The sequence below is a fragment of the Sinohyriopsis cumingii genome, chromosome 15, assembly GCF_028554795.1.
Source record: "Sinohyriopsis cumingii isolate HCF-2022 chromosome 15, ASM2855479v2, whole genome shotgun sequence".
Taxonomy (NCBI): Eukaryota; Metazoa; Mollusca; class Bivalvia; order Unionida; family Unionidae; genus Sinohyriopsis; species Sinohyriopsis cumingii.
Genome location: NC_142975.1, coordinates 26,626,500 through 26,652,102, shown reverse-complemented (window position 1 = coordinate 26,652,102; position 25,603 = coordinate 26,626,500). Strand labels below are relative to the sequence as shown.

Genomic DNA, 25,603 nt, shown 5'->3' with positions numbered 1-25,603 from the left:
TTTAACATTCCATAATCAAATCTAGTGCCCAGTAAGGTGTTAAAGGTGCTATTTACAGAACAGTATCACTGATAAAGTCCATACCAGTACATGCATACTGGGATAAAGCATGCGGGATTGGGATTTGCATAAGACCTCACTCCAGTTTTGCTCATAAACATTTTGGAGAGTATATCATTACTTTCAAACGGCACATCGATAACAAGGTAATCTGGCATAATGTATTTTATCTAGAACAGTGACATGTCTTCCATATGGAATCAGTTTCCAAAACAAAAGAATGTGTCTGGAAACCTTTTTAGACTCATATGCAGGCTCATACATAGCTACATTTCATACAATGGTCTAAAGTGTAGTATCAAATTTCCTTATGAATCACCAGCCCTTGCTGGAAACCAAAATGGAAGAAACAACCAAAGAAATAATTCCAATTCTTAATTGCCTACAGTTGATAATTGTGAATTTCATTAATTTCATAATCAGACAGTGAATGCTGGTGAAAATATAATATCTGAAAGAAAATGTATTGAAACAAAATTTTATTACAAAAAGGTGTTAAGATCTGCTTAACAAAAGACTCTTCTAAAGTTTAAAGTTATGAACTTTGATGAATGACAACTACACTGAAATCAAATATTGCATAAACAGGCAGAAAGTAAATTTCATGTACAATACAGGTACTAAGTATGACATCTAAATTTTGAACCATAAAGGTCACAATGTAAACACAGAAACATTTCTGATGATGATACAAACAAATTTTGAATAAGGAATGAAGAAACCCCTGTTAAAAAAACAACAAAAAACAATTTGAATGAGATTAAGCTAAATAAATTTCATTATGTCAAAGTATGATTTGCCACATTAGAGTCCTCTGAGATAAACGTATATGCTCAAAATATTTTCAATCACAAATGCCATTAAAAGAAGTCCTTATTATTTCTCTTTTTCAGAGACAATTTATGATTTTTTTTAATGAGTTGGTAATCAGTTGGTCTTGCTAATCAGATGTAGTCTTTATATTTTAAACCTTGGAAGTGTGAGTACTGAATTCAACCTTGAACACACACCTAGATATTCATGGGTACTGAATTCAACATTGAACTTGCATCCAGATATTCATGGGTACTGATTTAAACTTGAACATACTCCCAGATATTCAAGATTACTGAATGTAACCTTTAACTTGCACCCAGATATTCATGGGTACTGAATTCCTCCAGTTTAATCAAAATATCAAGCTTCCTCTACAGAAAAAACCCCACCCCAAACAAGCTTAAAATGTAAAGGAATATCCAGGCCTACTGTGAAAATAAAATCAAGTGACAACTGAAAGTTGTATAGTTTATAAATGTAACAAAAGGAGATCTATTATGTGAACTATTATATATGAGACACTGAAAGCACATGGTAATTGGCAAAGCGTAAACTCCTTACCTATTGAAACAAAGTAATTTTGACAAGCCTAACCCAGATTGAGAATCAACACAAATGCAAATAAATTCTACAGCCAATATTTAATATATTAATGCAGAAAGTAAACAATATATCTAGATACATGTCTGGATTTCATATTTCAACTAGAACAGTTCAATTTCATAGTATTACACATGCTAACAGTACAATGAGCAAAGATCAGTACACTATATTGTAACAATAAATAAATGTTTATAAAAATAATTCCAAAATTCTGAAGTAAAACAAAAGAAATGAATGCTGGACTCAGTTAATAGGCAGCTGTTAATTCATGGAAAGCATTTTCTACCATTATTTTCTATCAACTTGAAGTTATTTTATACAAATATCAATTAAAAAAAATTAATTCAGATGAAATAGCAGTTAAACAATTGAGCTTAAAATAATTTCAATCCAAAAGATATCATGTAAATTGAGCAATTTCACAGATAATAAATTCTACATACCAGATAATCAGTTGTCAAGGTAACCAATAGCTTGATAATAAACTGTATATACAGGAAACACTAGTCCTTATGACTGAGAAGTCCATATAAAGAATGTTTGGAAAATCCCATTTTAAGTATAATACAGTTGACTCTAGTTACAACAACATCCATTCCAAGCAATTTCCTGTAACAAACTTAATTACTTTCCCCTTTACTGCTTTTACAGAGACAAAAAAATTTTACACAGAAAATGTTGTAGGACAGAAAGTAAACATTTTATTTCTGGAAGCACAAGTTTTAAATGTATAGAAACATGATGAAATTGAAAAGATAATTATAATAATATTAGATCCAAGTATAAATTTGATATGTCTTGTTAAATCATGTCATTTATACACACTGTTTAGACAATAAGATGAGGATGATTACTCTAAATTAAAAGCATGATCTTAACAACAACGACAAGATGGCTGGAAATGAACTTGCCATTGTGATGAGAGCTGACTGTAGCACACGCTTTATTATTGGCCAGGTTTCAATTTGATCAACTTTTATAGAAAAAAATAATTTCACACATAATTCTAATATCAGTAGCACAAACTGAGAACCTGCAACAATCAAGTCAATAATATAATGCCAGAGATAATGCATTCTAAGTACGATATAGTATAGTTAATCAATTATAAGTACCACATGGTAGTGCTACATAGCAATCAATTTGCATATACACCATCTTATAAAAAATTTGTTAGACATGCCCATCTAAAGGAAGAGAGGCAAATGCTATCAATTTTATAAAAAGCACATTTAAACCACATTTAGGAATTTGTAAAAAGCACAAACACTATGACAATGTAGCCTATGTCATGATCCTAAAATACCTCCCTTTTTTAGAAACCCACTACAATGTGGCTAATGAATTTCGCTTAGGATATATGCAAACAATTCACGTATGAACCAAAATACTTAATTTTATGTATATCAAGAACCTTCAGAACAGAAATTGTATTCTGTTGTTGAAAAGGTTTATCAGTTTTGTTATTACTACAAGCTTCCACAACTGTAATAAATTTCTTGATTTTTTTCAAAACAGCATCTACAAGGCAACTAAGCTTTTGCAGGAGGTTTCAAGCAAAACTGCTGTTAGCTACAAATAATTATTATGAAAATAAAATTTGCTCTTTTTCAAACAAGTAATTATTTTATAAGCTATAGTGCATGAAATGTTAAATATCATATTTAAAAGAATGGCCACTAAATGGCTGAAGATAATTACTGGAACAAATTACCTAACTATTTCAAAAGAAGCTTACATGTGGGTGTTGTGATGTGATTTGGATTTTTAATGTAGCTTTAACAATGTTTCAGTCATATCTCTATGATGTCTGCAGTGTGGCAGTTTATAGTGACGTCTAGCACTGGGGCATCATGTCGCAGACATGTAGCATGATGTCCCACCCAGTCACATTATCCTGACACTAGGCCAACCAGTCCTTGCACTAACCTCTTAATGCTGAGTGCCAAGCGAGGTAGCTGTAAGTACCATTTTCATAAGTCTTTGGTATGACTTGGCCGGGGATCTATCCCACGGTCTCCTGCATCCAAAGCAGATGCTCTAACCACTAGGCCACCGGAGTGGTAGGTTACATGTGGGCTTGAACTTAAAACCATTTTCACTTTATTATAATCTCTGATAAATTATGAATATGTCATTTGAAATGATAATCCCACATGATGGAACTAGAACTTTTAAATTAACTATGCATTGATACATGTTACATACTTGTGCTAATCTGATTTGACAGCAATAATTCAAACACAGAAGTAAAGTGTTTTCTACTGTATATATCAAGTTTATGTGATATATTTCAGAATCTGATTCACACAGTACCAGAGCAATGTCATACGTTAACAGTACTTATTTTATCTATTTTATCTTATTTTATCTTACTTTATCATACACATACACACAAGATTACTTAAAACAGTAATAACAGCTACATCTGTACATGTAAGAGTTGGAGTTATATTGTTATATGGCAATAACACCTACATTCTGTACATGTAAGAGTTGGAGTTGTATTGTTATATGGCAATAACACATACATTCTGTACATGTAAGAGTTGGAGTTATATTGTTATATGGCAATAACACCTACATTCTGTACATGTAAGAGTTTTATTATTATATGTTAATAACACCTACATCTGTACATGTCAGTCGAAGTTATATTTTCATATGGCAAAAACACCTACAACTGTACATGTAAGAGTTGGAGTTATATTGTTATATAGTAATAACATCAATTCTGTACATGTCAGTCGAAGTTAAATTTTCATATGGCAATATCACCTACATCTGTACATGTCAGTCGAAGTTATATTGTCATATGGCAAAAACACCTACATTTGTACATGTCACAGTTGCAGTTTTATTGTTATATGGTAATAACACCTACATCTGTACAAGTTATATAGTCATATGGCAATAACACCTACAGTTGGATTTATATTGTTATATGGTAATAGCACCTACATCTGTACATGTCATTCTAATGATATATTGTCAAATGGCAATAACACCTACATTTGTACATGTCAAAGATATATTGTCATATGGCAATAACACCTACATCTGTACATGTCAGTCAAAGATATATTGTCATATGGCAATAACACCTACATCTGTACATGTCAAAGTTATATTGTCATATGGCAATAACACCTACATCTGTACATGTCAAAGTTATATAGTCATGTGGCAATAACACCTACATCTGTACATGTCAAAGTTATATTGTCACATGGCAATAACATCTACATCTATACATGTCAGAGTTGCAGTTTTAATGTTTTATGCTAATAGCACCTACATCTGTACATGTAAGAGTCAAAGTTATACTGTCATATGGCATTAACACCTACATCTGTACATGTCAAAGTTTTGTTGCCATATGGCAATAATACCTACATCTGTACATATAAGAGTCAGAGTTATATTATCATACACATGTACATATCAACCATTTGGAATTTTCTAAGAGTAAAACCTAGTAAAAATTTAAACTTCTCAAGAATATATATACAAGTAATAGTAAGCAACAATGAAATGATATAAATCTGCAGGTGACCTGAAACACAAAAAGATACCATTACATGCAAATGATACAATATACGACAAAATCCCAAAATACTGCTAAAAATAAATATAGTGCACCATTGCATGTTTCATTTAAACCATCTGGTTTTGCCGATTAGAAACAAAATCAATCATTCAAAATTAATATTTAGACATATTCAGTTGGTATTTATAACAAAATATTATCAGAATTTGGTTTAGGAAAAACGATTCTGTACACATGAACAATTATATTTATTGCTATCAATCACAACACATCAATATGAATTCACAAAATAGGTTCACTCTTGTGTATTTCTCCAATATACAATTGTTTAATTTTGCTGTCGGATGTAAGGTATTTTTAATACAGCATATTAGGAATACAGGTACAATGCATGTGCAGGGCACAGAACCAAAACTGTACAATAATAAATTTTTTAGCAGTGACCATTTAATCTACATTGCAATAAAGAAAGGATTCAACATGTCTTGACCGACACTATGGTTTGCATTAAAAAAAGCAAGAATTTCCCTAAATGACAAAGTTTGCTACTTGTACAAAATTTTAATAATAATAATAATAATAATAACAACAATAATAATAATCCTGGATTTCATGAGGATAAGATAAGAAAAGATACATAGATTTGGGAGAAGGACAAACAAGAAAGAAAAATGATCAAAACCAAAAAGCAAAACTCAAGTAAACAGTTAAACAGTACCATAAAATAACATTCAAAAACAAAGAACAGCCTGACAAAAAAGAATATCAAGAGACTTCAAGGTAGCATCTAACATGTCTAATGCATAATGTCATCTAACATGTCTAATACATGTCATCTAACATGTCTAATGCATAATGTCATCTAACATGTCTAATGCATAATGTCATCTAATATGTCTAATACATAATGTCATCTAATATGTCTAATGCATAATGTCATGTAACATGTCTAATGCAGTCATCTAACTTGTCTAATGCATAATGTCATCTAACATGTCTAATGCATAAAGTCATCTAACATGTCTAATGCATAGTCATCTAACATGTCTAATGCACAAAGTCATCTAACTTGTCTAATGCATAATGTCATCTAATATGATGAATGCATGTCATCTAACATGTCTAATGCATAACATCATCTAACATGTCAAATGCATAATGTCATCTAACATGTCTAATGCATAAAGTCATATAACTTGTCTAATGCATAATATCAAATGCACAATGTCATCTAACATGCTGAATGCATGTCATCTAACTTGTCTAATGCATAATGTCATCTAACATGTTGAATGCATGTCATCTAACATGTCTAATGCATAATGTCATCTAACATGTCTAATGCATAATGTCATCTATCATGTTTAACGCATAATGTCAGCTAACATGTCTAATGCATAATATCAGCTAACATGTCTAATGCATAATGTCATCTAACATGTCTAATGCACAAAGTTATCTAACATGTCTAATGCATAATGTCAGCTAACATGTCTAATTCTCTCCACAATCAAATGTTGGAATTGTTTTTCTTGCAAGGCTGTCCTGATATGAGCCAAGCATGTAGAAGAGGATGGTCCAGCAGGGAAGGGCCACCCATGACAATCCGATTTATATGCTGGTATGGAGATTGTCATACCAACTAAGAAACTGCCAAATTGGCAACAGGTGGGCTGGCATCAGTACCTACCATTATTTCCACTTGGGGCTTCTCCAGTGGGATTCCCATGGTCAGCCAACCTGGGTTGCACCACTGACCCAGGAATGATCTAATCTTGGGCTTGATCATGACTGTTTGATCAAGGGTCAAGGGTACTCTAAACGGGGCACCACTGTGTTCACAATGTCTGCATAAAAAAGTCAGCCAGGCAAGATAAAGTCTGCTGCCACATTGATTAAACCAAGGAGATGAAAACCTCAGTTGCTGAAATCCAAGTCCTGTTACAAATGGACTCAACAAGCTTGACGATTCTGACTGCACGAACACAAGCAAGTTGTACCAGATTTAGGTTGGTAAAATATTCCATGTCCACATGGACGAAATTCTGGTTGGACGCAGGTCTGACTTTTCCCAGTTCACTAGAAAGCCTGGATGAGAAAGGAGATTGTTCCTGCTTAGAGGTACAATAGAACTTACCATATGTTTCTGGAGGTTTGCTGCCATCATTGTAGATGATGTTGATCTGAACAGGGTGATGACATAATCCATAATCTCAGTTAAAGCCCATGGGTTGATTTTGAGGTCAAAGGGAGAATTTTGAACTTATAAACTGTATTACGGTAAGCAAAATAGAGAAAATGTTCATGACACAGGGTGGTTTGGGATGTGAAAAAGAATGGGTAGGTGGACTGAACACTCACTGTGTCCATCTTGTATTGGTGGAGACAACTCCATTCAATGATGGGTCTTAACTTGCTGTTTGCTTTCCAACAGCCTTGAAAAAAAACCTAGGGATTGTAGCCTTTTGGTCTTTCCACAAGCTCCACCACCTGTTTTTTTAAATTTATTTTATTTACAAGCAATCATATCATGTTGTAGAAAGGCATCCTTCTCCTTAGCTGATGGTGCATCTGTGAGGGAAGAGGAGAGGGAAGGGGGTTGTTGATGAATGAAACCTGATGCCCCTCTGAATGACCAGACCCACCCACCCCATTCTGAGGAATAGGGAGATCCAGCAAGCTCAAAATTTGGGGAATACTACGCAATAAGTCGGTTTCACCAACAATGAACCGTAGATTGTTTTCCTTGACATATTCCAGCTTTCCTTCCTTACAATGTCAAATGGACTATTGCTTTGAATATGCATTTTATGCATTTAGTAAACATTTTTCCTGAAATGACACAAGAAGAGAAAATCAAGCATAAATTAGCAAATCAGTATGTGACTATACTAGCTATAGTATAGTCACATACTGATTTGCTAATTTAGCATAGTTGCATATATAGCATTTAAATGACATTCTGCTGAAATTACACAAGAAGAGAAAGCAAAGCATATACTAGTAATTCATCAAGTTACTAACTCGCTAATATAATTTAAAAACTCACAAACAGAGCAAGCAAAAATGTAAAAGCTGTGCTAACTCGTAATGACTTTGCACAGGTCAACGATAGCATGGAGTGATGTGGTCTTAAAGCACAAAAAATTGCTTGGATTGTTGGCTGATAAATTGTACAATGTTATCCAGTGCAGCAGCAAAGTTAAAAACTAGTGACACCATGCGGTTCCAAAGGGAGGTAATGGGCAAGAGTTATTGCCTTTTGTCTATAGAAATAGACAGAAAAAGATGATCATCTTTCAGTAGGGCTGAATTCGCAAGGCAGCAGGATAATATTCCCGAATGTAATGTGATTTGGGAACATATTCAAAGGAGAAATGCTATGTAACCAAATGAACACAATAAAATATTGGTATTAGGAAATGAAGATGCAATACATTAATGAAAATTGAAGAAATGGTTATGAAAAAGTGAGCCAAAATAATTAAGTCAAAATTTGGTCATTATGATTGTCCTCATTCGATGTTGCTGTCATGGTTATGGGTAAATCCGAAATATCCCATAAATGTCAGGATTACTGTGCAGGTATTGCGGCCTATCCATCTTTGACATAAAGGAAAATATTGATATAGATTCATTTTGTAATCACTCACGTTTCATGAAAATTCCTGTAAAAATGCACAGTTTATGTGAAAGAGGCTATTTGACCTTATCTGTCCCTATGCTAACAGCATGAATGAGTGATCAGAAGCAGTCTCTTTTAAATATTTGTATAAATTCTTCTTCTTTCTTCTTGCAATTCAAGTCATTGGATGTATTTAGATTGTCTTTAACTAGAATAATTACATTTTCTAGATCTGTTGTATATAAAGAGCAATAACAAACACCATCATTTTCTGTTATTTCAGAAGTGCTGGTGTCAGGCAGAAAGGGCTACTGTCATTACAGGCTGCTGGTGGGTGTCAGGCTTATAACATGGTAGGTGTTCAATGTTTCTGTCAAGGTTTTTATTTAGTCATAGCCAGAAGTAGTTCATTGTTAACCATATAAGGAGGCAGTGAATATTTTTACTTAACTACAGTCAATACTGCTAAGAACTGACCCCAAGCAACAATGTTAAACTAATAGGACTGTTTCTAGACTGTATAATAACACATGATATGTGTATGTGTCATTCTTCCATTCAAGAAAACTATTTACACTCTCACATACTCTCCACTTTAGCACTCAGGCAACTTCAGTTCTGTAGTTTGTCAGCCAAGTCATTTCTTCCGATACTCTTAAGTGACTCAATTAAATTTGTCATTTTTAAGCTGCCTCTTTGGTTCAGACAATGCAGAAGCTGATATATCTGTTCATGAACACTGCAATGGTCAATTTGAACTTGGTCTATTTCACAATCTGGAACTGAAAGTAAATATAAAGGATTGAGTACACATCATGCACAAGAGTTTAAGAACTCAACATGCAGATATATTAAAGAGATAAAAATGTGTATGTGGATCATGATCAAGTTCCATCCCATGACATTTACCAAGTTATCTGGTGCTGTTACTTTTCCGTATATAAACTGTATAAGAATAATTTAATATGAAAGAGAGAACTTTGTGTATCAGTAAACTGCAACATGATATGCCATGTACTTCTATTTCCATCACAGTATTTAATTTTAATTAACACAATTTATACTTTTACTATTAAAAATTTGCAATACAATGAAGATACACAAATCAGAAGTATCATCCTGGACAGTGACTACTATTAAGTCAGATCATATTACATTATTTCTTTGAGGAAAAAAGTATACAACTATTTTATTATTTGATTCAACAAATTTAACCTTTGTGTTCATGTATGAAATTAATCCAATGAATAAAAAGTTCTTCTCACTAAAAGCTTTCAAAAATCAAATATATTCAACAGTTTTTTTCTTCAAAATTTTAATTTTGTATGAAAACATTATATTAGACTCTCTGAACAAATAAAATGAAAATAATAATCACATAAAAAGTCTCAGGGATATTAACATTAACCAAGACAAAATACTATCAAAACGTAGGGCCATTCTGAATATCTAAATGTTATCTTGTGCAACACAAAGTCACATGATATATTAACAGACCTGATAAATATCTGAAGAAGAATTTCCAGTCTGGAGAAATGAGATCTTTAGACAGCTTTTGCAATACTTGGTTTGTGATGCCTGAAACAATGGAAACAATTGAGTTATTAGTGACAGATTTGATTCAAGATCAGCAAACTATCAAATAAAACAATTACTTTGAATTTACCTGGTATCTTTAATCATGACTTCCACCATATAAAGTGTTATGTAACTTCGACCATATAAAGTGTTATGTAACTTTAATTTATATTTTTTGTTAGATATTATCTCCAGGATTATTTGTTATGAATAATTGTACTCTGTCTGGACTTGACCCTGTCCAAAATAAAGTTCATGTTGTACCTGACCAGTAACATTTTATTTTGTAAACAACACGATACATCAATAATATTATTCTTATGATTGTGGATTAAGTATTCAGATCATTAGTAATGTAAATATGTTTATCTTAATCTTAGTGTTATGGTGTGTGAAATTTGGCAGATGCCTTGTTCATACATATCTTCTTATAGTTAATTCATAGTTAAGAACACCTGTGCAGGACTTGGATATTGTCATTATAAATTATTTAAGATTACTATAGACCCAATTCTGGACAGAAAGAAACTGCCTGTCTCTTGTTTAACCATTATGCAATGACCTGTCCATGGTAAGTTTAAAAGGGAATTTTACAACCAGGACGATGGGGCCAAGACTCTGATGCTTGTTTTGCAATCCGTCAGGGATGTCATGATCAACTTGAAAGCTATTTCAAGCTTTGGGGAAATGGGAACCAGAGAGTGACAAGTAAGTGTTAAATTAATCATGGTAGATTTCAAAGAGGCCAGACCGTATCCAATCAAAACTGAGATATTCAAATCTAGGGCGCAGTCTAAACAAGCAACTGATTATGTTGGAACTAAATCCATTTTTCAATCAGTACATATGGGAACTTTGCCAGTGGTGGATCATAGAGAAGTTGAGAGCCATTAGACTGTACTCTGAGCGGCATAAGTTGCACACTCATTAACGGTGGGAAGGATATTCAAGTTGGAATTCTAGGTTTGGAAACAAAGGCTTCTTGAGGTAATGTATCTTCACCTGAATATTTGTCTTACTTTCATAAATAGGTGGTGTAAGATTGATACATTATTATGTACAGTTTATTAGAAATTTAATCTTCCATGTATAGCTGAATTATTCATATATTGTAACGTAGCATTTAGCAAATTATCAACATGCAAGATTAACTTATAGTAGATTGTTGGACTGGAATCGAAGTGGATTGTGTAATTTACTACTATGTTGCATTGTAATGCATAACTGAATTTATTAGTGAATTGTATTAGAACTTGTACTTGCTTTATCAGTATATGAATATTTATATTGTGAATTATGCAGAGTTAGTCATTGTTGGACTTGTGCACACATAGGTATTTGTAGATCTGTGTCTTTTTTTACTTTGAAGGGTAGAAAATGCATATAATTCCTATTGATGATGACAGTTAACTATATCGAGAAGTTAACAATTAAGGATGTGTATGCATGTATTAGAACTCGTTAATAATGTTACTATCATCACAATTATTATAGAACAAACGTGTATAAAATATTTAGATGTGAGTGCATGAGTTAACCAGTTAATTTATTTGCCATTATTTTGATGAAAGGTCTGTGAGAGTGTGGTGAATTTCCTTAAGATTAGAGTAAGGATACAAGAATATACATCCCTTCTAATTCTACAGGAAGTTTTCCAGGTGGGTCTTAGAGTTCAACACACAATAGTCAGAGACAAGAGACGTGGAGAGCACATGGTAGGCATTTATAGTGATGTCAGCAGTTTGTGTGAGATGCAGTGCCAGAAGAGGCATGTGATAGAGAACACCGAAGTGTCAGAGAAACAGATTCAGAAGTGCCAGCACATTGTCAAGGTTACTGGAAGTACCAAAGATAAGAGGTGGACAGTGACTGACAGATGAGTAACAGAGACAACACTGAAAGGAAACACTCTCACTTAAAGACCTTTAAGCTCATGTGATGAAATAATAACTGGCAACTATAAATAGGTCATTCATTGTATTTGTTCAAAAGAAATTGTGATTGAGAAATTTGTCAATGAAATTATTGAATACATTTGCTATATTTTATTAAATTGTTATACTTTTCATCTTGAGTTATTTATATACTCAGAGCTAGTTAAATTTTAACTGTCCACATGTCTCCGGTATCACCACTCCGGTGGCCTAGGGGTTAGAGCATCTGCCTCGGATGCGGGAGGTCGTGGGTTCGATCCCTGGCCGAGTCATACAAAGACTTACAAAAATGGTACTAACAGCTGCCTTGCTTGGTGCTCAGCATTAAGAGGTTAGTGTTATGACTGGTCGTCCTGGTGTCAAAATAATGTGACTGGGTGGGACATCATGCCACATGTCTGCGGCGTGATGGCCCATTGCTAGACATCATTATAAACTGCCACACTGCAGAAATTGCAGTGATATGACTGAAAAATTGTTAAAAGCTATGTTAAAAATCCAAATCACACACTCACACACACAGTCTCCAGTATTAGAAATAATACTGTAGGAGGCATGTGACACTTAATCTAGGACACTGATACTCCCCCTTGGAAATATCTAGTGTTTCTGATGTTTCCCATGTTCTTTAATACAATTTTAGTAATATACCTTATCTTGTTGACAACTTAAAATGTTCCATCTTTGCTAACCAAGGTTCCAGTAACCCTATCTACACCTTGGCATATTAAACAGACATTTCTGTGCTTCAGGTCTGTGAATTTCACTGGATGTGGTGGGTTGCCAAAATTAAGTTGTTCAAATTTGAACACTGTTCATAAGTGATCGAGTGAAGGGAAGCACACAACTTGAATGGACTGAAAAATAAACAATTTTCCACCTCTGGTCCATGTTTGTGCAAATACCTTTCACTCAAATACATCTGAATTGGTTTCACTCTAATACATAGTCATACATTCGATGTTAAACTTACAAAATATCTTTTTTAGGTTAATTGCCTCCACCATTTTTGGCTAATGTACAATGCACAAAGCTACTGGTTAGTTGCATAACATACTAAGGGAGGCAACATAAGAAATCCAACAGATGTTGCTAGGACAAAGAACCAATATAGCCATTCGATCCACCAAGGTGTAGACAGGGTTATAGGAACCTTGGCTAGCAAAGATGAAAATGTTCTAGAAATGAACTTTTGACCCACATCCTGGTTGTGTCATAGCTTTTTAAATATATAATCTTGTTTCCTTGAAAAATTACTCATTCTTGCTGTAACATCTTTAGCAGAATCATTTTCATTGTTGTGTTCAGGATTTGTGTGGATTAATTTATTCAATTATTCACTTGAAATACCAAGTGCTCAACAATAATATTCTTGTACTGGAACATTAATTTGGAAACATAGTGAATTCAGACACGAACATTTAGGGATTATATTACTGTGATACATCAAAAGGCTTTTAGACACATTAGCATATTCAAGACCACAGGCACAATAACACATTTAATATTTGAATCTATTTTGACTTGTGATAAAACTTGTAGCACTATTTGGGATTTAATTCACAAAACTATAAGTTCTTTTTCAATTTTCACTTTTGCATTCTAGGGAAATAAATTATTTTTTGAATTTTACAAAACCAACCAAAAAATTCACTCTTTTCTGTTACTTAGTTTAACACCATAGAGCTGTAACAAAAATCAGTTTGGCATGAAAAGTAAGTCATTGTAATCAGTTTGGCATGAAAAGTTGGTCATTGTAATCAGTTTGGCATGAAAAGTTGGTCATTGTAATCAGTTTGGCATGAAAAGTAATTGTAATCAGTTTGGCATGAAAAGTTGGTCATTTTAATCAGTTTGGCATGAAAAGTTGGTCATTGTAATCAGTTTGGCATGAAAAGTTGGTCATTTTAATCAGTTTGGCATGAAAAGTTGGTCATTGTAATCAGTTTGGCATGAAAAGTTGGTCATTTTAATCAGTTTGGCATGAAAAGTTGGTCATTGTAATCAGTTTGGCATGAAAAGTAGATCACTGTAATCAGTTTAGCATGAAAAGTAGGTCATTGTAATTTGTTTACATATGAAAATTGTTTCAATAATGCACACTTAGTGACAGAGGAAAGCCATAAAGAGGTATGGACATTTATTTTCATATGATAATTTGATACTTGCAATGGTTTTCAAAGAATTAAGTTATAATTAAACAAGCTTTTCATGTTAAAGTGTGATTTAATTTTATTATTTTGTTCCATTTTTCTTTGGATGGAAAACAATAAAACAACATGTGCAGTTACACATAAATTATCAGCTAAACAGTAATTACAACTTTTCAATCCTTCTGACAAATATTGTACCTTGCTGCAACATTTGTTACTGTTATGTACTCACTTATAAGTCAAATCTAACAACTGCAAATAATACAGACCCGTTTGGCAGATCACGGTTTATGTGGGTTTTTGTTTCCTGATTACTCATAACAAACTGCACTGACCCAGATCAGCCAGAACATTACACAACAGAACTGGGTCTATGCAGTTTGCAATTATTCTATACCTATAAATGAGTGTATATGGTATTATTGATTTTATTGTTAACAATCCAGAGTATGTCTCTTGATAATTTGTGTTACACTGTTTGGAATAATTTCTCTGGTTGAAGTTTCTATCTTGATAATTTGTTAAATCAACCACCCAAATCTGTGTTGATACTGATGGACAATATGTGGGTCCGATGACACCTGTTAATTAAAATGTGCAATTTTGCTGCATGCAAATCTTTTTGGAATGCACCAGCATACAGTTCAACTCTGGTGTATGGTAACAGCCATATCTAGTGCAAAATTCAAAATGGCCGCAGGACAGAGGGTTGTGCTATTCCACATGGATTTACAATTCACCAAACAAAGGATTTGATCTGGAAATAGTATGTACATATTGCCAAAAGAACTGATAATAGCTCAACATCTGTGATAAATACCAGTAAGTGTATAAAATATACACTGATGCATGCTGACAATAGTGTCTGCACTTTTTTGCAGGTTTTAATGAATATTCAATATGAACCCCATAAGTTCAAGTCAATATCATTATAGGTGAGGGGCCGATTTATCGGCCTACTATTCTGAATGTACTAATACAAGTGGATGAGCTGCTTTTAAAAACTTTTAAAGCTTATAAACCACTTGGCTGCATGGTTTATTTTTGTATCCAAAAATAACGATTATAATCAGTGTGAAGAATCTCTGAAAATTTTATACCAGAAATTTTCATTATTTAGTGTTGATAGCTAATAATGGACAGAATGTTAAATCAAGAGTACCTACCTAGACAGAGCTCCCATCTAATTTTCCAGTATACCATGTTATGTATATTTATTTTACGTTGTGTGATTGGTTTATGTCTGTGATAGAGGGTTGTGGATAGTTTTTGTCTACTTAGCTTTATCATGATTTAAAGTAGTAAACAAATGTTTACTAAAATCTGAGTCCAAGAGTTAGTGGAATTTTCCATCAGAAATATTGGTATATGCATATAGGTATATTATTGATGTCACTATTAACAATCCAGAATATCAGGTAAATGAATGAGACCCATGTCTTTTGATAATCTGTATTACACTGTTAGTAACAATTTCTCTTGGTTCAAGTTTCTATTCTGCAAGTGGATTTTGAAAAATTCTTTCCAAGCTTACATTCCAATTACATGGTTTGTTTTTGCTTATACAAATATTAACATGATTTATATTACAATTTGCTTGGTTCTATTCCACTTTTTAAGGCATATCATATCAAAAACAGATTTGTTTAGCTTGTGTATCAGTGTGGCAGGAATTATGTATCTGTCAAAGAAAACGAACACCAACATGTTGTCCGATGGGCAATCATTTTGTAGATTGTCTCCAGACAAGCACACAAACTGAACCATCTAGTGTCTTTTGTTATTTACATAATCTACTTCATGAAGGCTTGGACAAAAATCATGAATGTTAATGCCTTTGAAAATTTAAAAAAAAATTTAAATTTTAAATGGATTATAATCAGTATGAACAGTCTCTAAATATTTTATAGCTCAAATTTCCAATCTTTGGTGTGGATAGTGTACAATGGAAGCATGCCAATTTTAGAGCACCTACCTAGACAGGGAACCCATCAAACTTTACATTATACTAACAGCCATGGGAAACCTTGCTGAAGAAAATCATTTCCCAGGTTACAGTGCACATCATTACTACATTCATGTTTGCAATTCAAGAAAAGAACTAAAAATACACATTTTACCCAAGATCCAACTTTTCCTGATCAACATCTTAATAGATGAACCCTGCTGAATTGCTACAGTACACTTTAATATTAAAATAATTTAAATCCACATGTAAATGTCCTTGTTAGCAGACATTAATATTGTTTGGACAAAAATAAAATTATGCTAAGAACAGTAAACTTTTCATGTAGGTTATTTTGCTATCAAAATTTCTGAGCTGTTGTAATAAAGACTTACTTTCACAATACCAAATACTGTAAGCATCAATACCAAGTACCAACAAATAGCCCTCAAAACCTAAGTTAAAATGCCTGATCCAAAAATAGCTCTTAAAAGTTGAATTAAAATACCAGATCCTAAAATAGTACTCAGAACCAACAGATCCAAAAATAGCCCTCAAAACCAAGAGATCTAAAAATAGCCCCAAAACCTACATGAAAATGCCAGATCCAAAATGCCCTCAAAACCTGATATAGAAAAGTTTATTTAAAACAAATCTTAGTTCATAGACATTTGCCCATAATTATTAAACATCTTTAGCATTTTGCAATATTTTTCATCCAATGGAATACCATGTAGTAGTTAAAAGATGGGTTAAAAAAAATGGAAATTTAATGTAATTGATCTTTGGATTCAAGACAATGTGCTAGGTCACTCATATACCTGTCAACTCTCCCAGTGGGAGAAAAACACTCCCGATTTTTGGAGTCATTCCATGCCTACCTCCTGATTTCATATTATCTCCCACTTTTTGCAGAGAACTGATTATTACATTTTTCTTCAGTAAATAGAATGTTAAATTTAAACATTATTCATGTCAATTTATGAATGTTTCTAACCTTACAACAATACTAAAATCAGAAAATAGAACGCAACAAACAATGAACCACAACAATAGAATTGTCAACAAATAGTTTAAATCCCACGAATGATCAATGTGATGCTGTAGCATTTCCATTCCCACCAAAGAAACTTAACTAAGTGGACACCTGGCATTACTGTACTGTATGTACAGACATTAATTACAATAAATTAAAAGAAGGAATGGAGAAACATACTATGCAGCTCATGTACTCTAAAAAGCTGATTCAGAATACTTATTATTTAGTAAACAATGTTAAATGCCTTTCGAGTTGTGAACAAAAAAGGGATATAAAACGTGGGAAAATAAGTTGCGACATGTATGGTACATATAGCTTGAGACTGCCTATTTAGGTATCACTTGTTACAACAAAATAGGGCATCATTTATTTTCCAATCAATTGCTGGTGCTTACATAAAATGCAGTGTAGAACATGGTTTCTTTGAATTATGTCAGAGGGCCAATCCTTTTCACAAGACAACTGCAATGATTAGAATTAACTGTTAATTAGTCAGACTAGCTTTCTTGTCTGTTTAATTAAGACTAACCTTAAACTACTACACAGCTTCCAGAATATGAAACGAGGGCATGTCCTGGTGGAAAATAAGGCATGTCACAGGGAGAAATGGCACATCATTTGAGAAGTTAATGTTTATTGGAAGATTGGTCAATATTTAGGGACAACATGGCTTATAAAATGCTGTGAAAAACCTCCCGATTTTAGGTCCCAATCTCCCTATTTTTTCATTGTCTCCCTATTTGGCTTTTGAAAAGTTGACACGTATGCACTCACAGATGGTCACTGCAGTGTCAATATTTACAATGGTAGCCTATTGTACAAAGATATTTTCCTTATACATGACCACAATATTGGTATACACTAACAGCAAATCAATGACTGGGACAGTCTGCTGCATTATCCATATTAGAAGTGTAAAATTAATATTTAAATCTCTATATCAAAAATAATATAATAACCTGTGTGAACCCTTGCTGTGTCTTCATCCAGGAAATTTCCCTGACCTGGTAATGGATTGTTATTCACTGACATATATCCTGAATCAACAGTAACATTGGAATTTTGAGAATGTCTGAGGCCTACACTTTCTTTTGTACTATTTTGTCTTTCATAATCATTGTATCTGTCCTGTTGCTGGTTTTTCTCCTGAGACACTTTTTCTTGAGGATTAATACAACTATTCACAGAGTCTTGACTATTTTCTCCTGTAAAAGGAACTCCTTCTGAGCTGCAAAAGAAATGAATAAATATTCTTTTAACTGAAAGAACTCTGGATGGATCTCTTTAAACCAATGCTTTAAAAATTCACTTTTACCACATAACACATAACACATATTTTTATGGTTTCAATTTTAATCTTGACTGCTCCATCAATAGTATTGAAAATGATTTTTGATGCACCAACTTCATATCTGTAATCGAAAGGTGGCATGCATTTGAGTTTAATGTCATGTAGCATTCGGGTGTGTCACAAAAACTGAATGAATAACATAGAATTTACATACTTTCTTGAAGTGTTAAGTAAAGTAAATGACAGTAATGATTTTTAAGATTTCATTTGGATTAAAAGTCAAATATGCTATAGTCTTTGTCTGAGAAAATTGTACTTATTTTTTTTTTGTATTGGCTTGCTTTTAAAATAAGATTCAGTCTAGTTTTGTTTCTGTAATATATACAAAAAGGACTGATAGGAACCACACATTCATCCTGTGGTTAACATTGGAAAGATAAAACCCCAAACAACTTAAAAAATACATGTTCATTATTGGGTGGATATTTACAACAGTGAAACTCCTAAGAAACAAAACCTCAGAATACTGGAATTCCTAAGACCAAACTTTTCTGAATTCAGAATTTTTCCTTCAATAATATCATTTTTATTCTTAATACACAGAAACCTCTCAATTACAAATACCAGAACCAATTCTGATCCAAACAAATTCAACTTTACATTAAAAATATCCAAACAAAGTAAAACTCTCTTCAAACTCCAAAATGTATTTTAGATGCAAAATTCCTGGCACACATATGAAAGATTAGCAAGTACGGTAGTATGTGAGATGAAGACCTTGAAAATGTTCCAAGGGCAAATGCAGTTCAAACAATATCTGTGAGATAAAGACCTTGAAAATGTTCCAAGGGCAAATGCAGTTCAAACAATCCTGTGATATAAAGACCTGGAAAATGTTCCATGGGCAAATGCGGTTCAAACAATACCTGACGCATTCACCAACACACGTAAGGGCTGATAATAGGCCATGTGAGTCAGCTTTTAAGGTGAATGATTCATAACTATATCCTTATAGGTAAGTCATTTAAAAAAGGTTAAGTTAACCTGCTTATTATTTAATTGTGATCAATGTTATTTATTTGTATACACGATTTATTTTATTTTTAAAACTAAACATCTGGGTTTTATTAACCAGGCATGTGGCTTGGTATCTGATGCTCAACAGAGATCAACAAAACAGTATTCTAAGAGCCAGACTCACTCAAATGATTTTCAATACAGAAATATCATTACATACATGCATTTAAGTAACCATGACTGAAATTTGTCTTCAATGACATGTCACAATGTCAGAATGACCAGTTATATATCACAGGATTGAACTATCCTTACCAGATAAAAGTAATCTTATCAATGACATGTCAAGATGTCAGAATGACTAGTTAAATATCACAGGATTGAACTATCTTACCAGATAAAAGTAGTCTTATCAATGACATGCCAAGATGTCAGAATGACCAGTTAAATATCACAGGATTGAACTATCCTTACCAGATAAAAGTAGTCTTATCAATGACATATCAAGATGTCAGAATGACCAGTTAAATATCACAGGATTGAACTATCCTTACCAGATAAAAGTAGTCTTATCAATGACATGTCAAGATGTCAGAATGACCAGTTAAATATCACAGGATTGAACTATACTTACCAGATAAAAGTAGTCTTATCAATGACATGTCATGATGTCAGAATGACCAGTTAAATATCACAGGATTGAACTATCCTTACTAGATAAAAGTAGTCTTATCAATGACATGTCAAGATGTCAGAATGACCAGTTAAATATCACAGGATTGAACTATCCTTACCAGATAAAAGTAGTCTTATCAATGACATGTCAAGATGTCAGAATGACCAGTTAAATATCACAGGATTGAACTATCCTTACTAGATAAAAGTAGTCTTATCAATGACATGTCAAGATGTCAGAATGACCAGTTAAATATCACAGGATTGAACTATCCTTACTAGATAAAAGTAGTCTTATCAATGACATGTCAAGATGTCAGAATGACCAGTTAAATATCACAGGATTGAACTATCCTTACTAGATAAAAGTAGTCTTATCAATGACATGTCAAGATGTCAGAATGACCAGTTAAATATCACAGGATTGAACTATCCTTACCTGATAAAAGTAGTCTTATCAATGACATGTTAAGATATCAGAATGACCAGTTAGATATCACAGGACTGAACTATCTTGACAAGATAAAAGTAGTCTTATCAATGACATGTCATGATGTCAGAATGACCAGTTAAATATCACAGGATTGAACTGTCCTTACCAGATAATAATAGTCTTATCAATGACATGACAAGATGTCAGAATGACCAGTTAAATATCACAGGATTGAACTATACTTACCAGATAAAAGTAGTCTTATCAATGACATGTCATGATGTCAGAATGACCAGTTAAATATCACAGGATTGAACTATACTTACCAGATAAAATTAGTCTTATCAATGACATGTCAAGATGTCAGAATGACCAGTTAAATATCACAGGATTGAACTATACTTACCAGATAAAATTAGTCTTATCAATGACATGTCAAGATGTCAGAATGACCAGTTAAATATCACAGGATTGAACTATACTTACCAGATAAAATTAGTCTTATCAATGACATATCAAGATGTCAGAATGACCAGTTAAATATCACAGGATTGAACTATACTTACCAGATAAAATTAGTCTTATCAATGACATGTCATGATGTCAGAATGACCAGTTAAATATCACAGGATTGAACTATACTTACCAGATAAAAGTAGTCTTATCAATGACATGTCAAGATGTCAGAATGACCAGTTAAATATCACAGGATTGAACTATACTTACCAGATAAAAGTAGTCTTATCAATGACATGTCATGATGTCAGAATGACCAGTTAAATATCACAGGATTGAACTATCCTTACCAGATAAAAGTAGTCTTATCAATGATATGTCAATATTTCAGAATGACCAGTTAAATATCACAGGATTGATGTTGTTGTTGTCGTTGTTGTTGTAGGGTTTAATGCCATTTTTCAGCACATGATAGGCTATATATGGTGGCCAGTATTAATGGTGGAGGAAGAACCCGGGAAAACCCCGGAAAGAACCACTGACCCACGAGAAGCTATTGGCAAGCTTTCTCACATACCCACATTGGCTGAATCCGAGACTCGAACCTACGCAGACAGAGGTGAGATGGCAGTGATCCATAACGGAGAGCGCTTTAGACCACTCGGCCCCTCAGGATTGAACTATCCTTACCAGATAAAAGTTGTCTTATCAATGACATGTCATGATGTCAGAATGACCAGTTAAATATCACAGGATTGAACTATCCTTACCAGATAAAAGTAGTCTTACCAATGAATACAAAACAGTGTCAAAGCCTAAGCTGAGGAACTAGAGGAAACATTCAACACAGAAACATCTAATGTCTCAGATAATCTAAAGACAAGAGTTCCTCATAGTGATTGGTGCTCTACTGGGTGAAAAGAATTGCCAGAAGTTCAAGATAAGACCCGATCTTCCATTTATCATTTCTGATATTCTTTGGTGACAACAAGATTTTCAAATTAGCTGCTGTGCTCTGGTGGATATATTAGAAGTCTGACTGACACCATTTTCATTTAGGACAAAGAAGTCATCATTAGAATAAAACCCCATGTAATAATGATCCATTCAGGGAGAGTAGTAACAACATGATTTTCAAGACAGCCATTGTGGCAGCCATACTGGATGTATGACATGCATCACTTTCATTTTCATTTAGGACCAACTATGTTGCATAACAATATTTTCAACACAGCCACCATGGGCCATACTGAGTCTTTTTCATTTAGGATCAACCAAATACCATAAGCAATATTCTGTTGAAACCCATGTCAAAATGACTTTTCATTTAGGATCAATCAGATCTTCAAGACTTAGAACCAAGTAGATATCATAAGCCCTTGTGAAAATTCATCACATGACCATCCATTCTGGAGGAGTAGCAAAAACAAGATTTTTAAGACAGCCAATGTGGCAACAACAATGGAAGTCAGACCAGCACCATTTTCATTTAGGACCAAAATGACCACGGGATGAATGTGTGTGAGTAAAGTTTTATGGCAATCCTCCAAGCAGTTTAGAAGTAACAATAACAACCTTTTGCTAATGGACAGATGACAGACAACAGACCATTCCATAATCTCTTCAGGTCTATAACCAGTAGAGCTAAAATGGAATTCTAAAAGAAATGAACTTGAAAACAACAGTGATGCAAACAAGTGTCATTTCAACAATGCCTGCAAATTTGATCAGTTGAATCATCTTGTGTAACAATGGTTTAGCCAAACTAGGACTAAAATCATTCTAATCTCTCTCTCCACATAATCACTTAAAAAAAGACTTTAATTATTTTCACATCTGTGAAAAGCTCAACAAACTAAAACCATCTAAAAACTGAATTTTTAAGGGGTCCCACAGGTTTTTCTTTTCAGGGGTTTCACTGTATTTATAGATCTTTGACAAACTGAGTAAACAATCAGATGATGTAATATCGCAGACTGGTTTTCTGTGTTTCCTGGAAACAGCCTAATAAGAAGTCTCACGCATATTTAACACTTGAAATATTTGTCCCAAATGTGAATTCAGTAATTTTATCATTTAAACATATCTAAATAAACTGATTTTCATCAACTGAATCTAATAAACTGATTTTCATCAACTGAATAAATCCACAAATTTAATTTTGAACAAACTGTCCAAGTGTGCCTGAGATTGCTCACCTCACCAACTCCTTGAATTATAGGACATTATAAGTGAAATATGCTAATCAGTCAAATGCAAGAGCAGCTCACTGAGAAATATGGTTAAAAAGAATGTTTTCTGTAAAACATTCTTTCACTTCTGTTGACTGAATAATTATCTTATTAAAACACAAGTGATCTATGGCAGATCAGCATCATTTGTAGAAATAAAAAAACCCCACAACTAAAGACCTTTTTGCACAAAAGCTATTTGCCAAACTCAACTAATATCTATTTAGCTTCTTTTGAGAAAAAGTCATTAACTTTTAAAGGTTTTTCAGTTTTTGATACTACCAGCCACATTTGATGGCAAGTTGGTAATATCTATAAAAGACTTGAAAGGCCCTTATTCTGTGAGGCGACTAAGATGAAGTCATTCAAAGTTGTTTCATTAAAAATATTTATAATAATGGCAGCCACATCTGATAAACATCTTTTGTAAAACTTGAAAGTTCTTCATACTGTAGTGCATTCTGTCACATTCAAATGAGCAATGTTTGAGATAAAGCTGCTAAATGTTTATCTATTTTTAGTAATGGTAAACCTATTTGATGGCAGATCAGAATTATTTGTACAAATAAATGAAAGCATAATTATATTATTTCTGTAAAAAATGGCCATATCCTGTTAAGCAATTTCTGAAAAGAATTTGTTTAAAGGTTTTTCTGATTCTAGTTATGGTGGTCATACCTGTCAATTTACTAGCTTCATATTGTAAAGAATATTACCAAAGGCATTCATGCAAAGGTGTTTTCTTCTAAATTTTTTAAGTTGTTCAGTGATGCACAAGAAGGTTTATAAATGGATTTATATTTTTAAGTAATGGCAGCTGTATTTGATAGCTGAGAAACAGTTATTATTTGTAACTTTTCAAGTCATAATATATTTGGAGTCCTTCCACTAATTCCCAAATAAATCCTTCACATGCAATAGTAGTAATCTTACCAAGACTGAAGTCAGATGAGAGTAGTTACCCCTTGGATAGATGGCTTGGTGCCAACATTCCACTACTTATCTTTTACTACAGAGAGTGCAAGGATGTAACTGCTGAGAGTGTTTTGGAGGAGTGTCCAAGTGAATAAAAATTAGCAAAGAAACATATTTCAATCAAAATATTTGTTTCTTCTTCAAATATATTACCCAATCATAATATGCTAACAGAACAGGTAAGAGATGAAGGAAGTTGCATCTCCTTATCCAGGAGTTCACCTTGTCTCTGGTCTTCTAATATATGCTAAGCAGTTTTGAGTCTTGTGTGAGATATGGGCAAAGGTTATCTATCAGTGAAGGGGTGTGGTTTTAAGGCTAATAAGTTTGTTCCCTCATATCCAGAAAATAATTCTGCTCCCTCAAATCCAGCTGGAGCAACCCATCTTACTGTTGGGAAGGAACTCTGCTGTGCTGCTGATAGAAGTCAGACAAATTAAGGGCCTTTTGGATGAAAGGTCTCTTAGAGAGAAGCTGCAGAATGTTTTTTGCCACTGTTTCACCATTCACACAAACAAATATCTTCACCCTCAGGAAAAGAAAGTATAGTTTAAGTAAATTTTGTTTCTCCAAGTATACTTACCCGATCAAATTAATGCTGGGATATAAGCCTACCTCCAAAATCCAACCCTACTAAAATGATGAAAACAAATGGTCTTTGCATCAAAGTCATTTAAACAAAGGGCAATAACTCCTGCACATTACATCCCCTTGCCACTGCCAGGCGTCAGCTGTTTTTATGCTGTGAAGATGGAGGCTCATATGTCAGGGTGGCTGGGAGGGTTTTTAAGTAGTATGATCGAGTAAGTATTCTTGGAGAAACATAATTTGCTTAATAAATTTGTGTTCTCATTCAAATATGTTCCCCACTCACCTTAATATTAGGAGAACAGGTAATAGGAAGAGGGAATGCTGAGCATTCAACCTCAGCCTCAGACATACTTCTATGGGATTATGGCTGGATTTTGCCACGAGTACGATAACCCATTCTTCCTAACTGGCATGCAACACAGCCCAAGGCCACACAAAAGTGTGACCTCTGTCCCGTTAAGAAGATGACTATTGAAACCTTCTTACCTAAAGAAACTTCACTGGTGAATTGAGCAACGCTAATAGTTGAAATCTTAATTGGGTCTGCTGGTCATCTGGACCACAGTCACAGGAATCACCAGATCCAGGGTCTGTCTCTGCAAATCTAAATCTCTCAGATAAAAGCTGAAGA

The 25,603-nt window shown here is 33.5% G+C and overlaps 1 protein-coding gene across 2 annotated transcripts in view; it reads right to left on the bottom strand.

Annotated features, from left to right (window-relative positions):
* Positions 1 to 524: 524 nt before the first annotated feature.
* The window catches only part of LOC149781446 (uncharacterized), a 57,491-nt gene continuing 32,412 nt past the window's right edge, over positions 525 to 25,603 (bottom strand). For both annotated transcript variants that reach the window (XM_089935529.1, XM_089935530.1), the window contains exons 5-7: positions 18,263 to 18,531; positions 10,152 to 10,232; positions 525 to 9,436 (exon numbers count right to left, since the gene is read on the bottom strand). In XM_089935529.1, the coding sequence (XP_089791655.1) occupies positions 9,267 to 9,436; positions 10,152 to 10,232; positions 18,263 to 18,531 (520 nt within the window). In that variant the 3' untranslated portion in view covers positions 525 to 9,266. The remainder of the gene's footprint in view (positions 9,437 to 10,151; positions 10,233 to 18,262; positions 18,532 to 25,603) is intronic.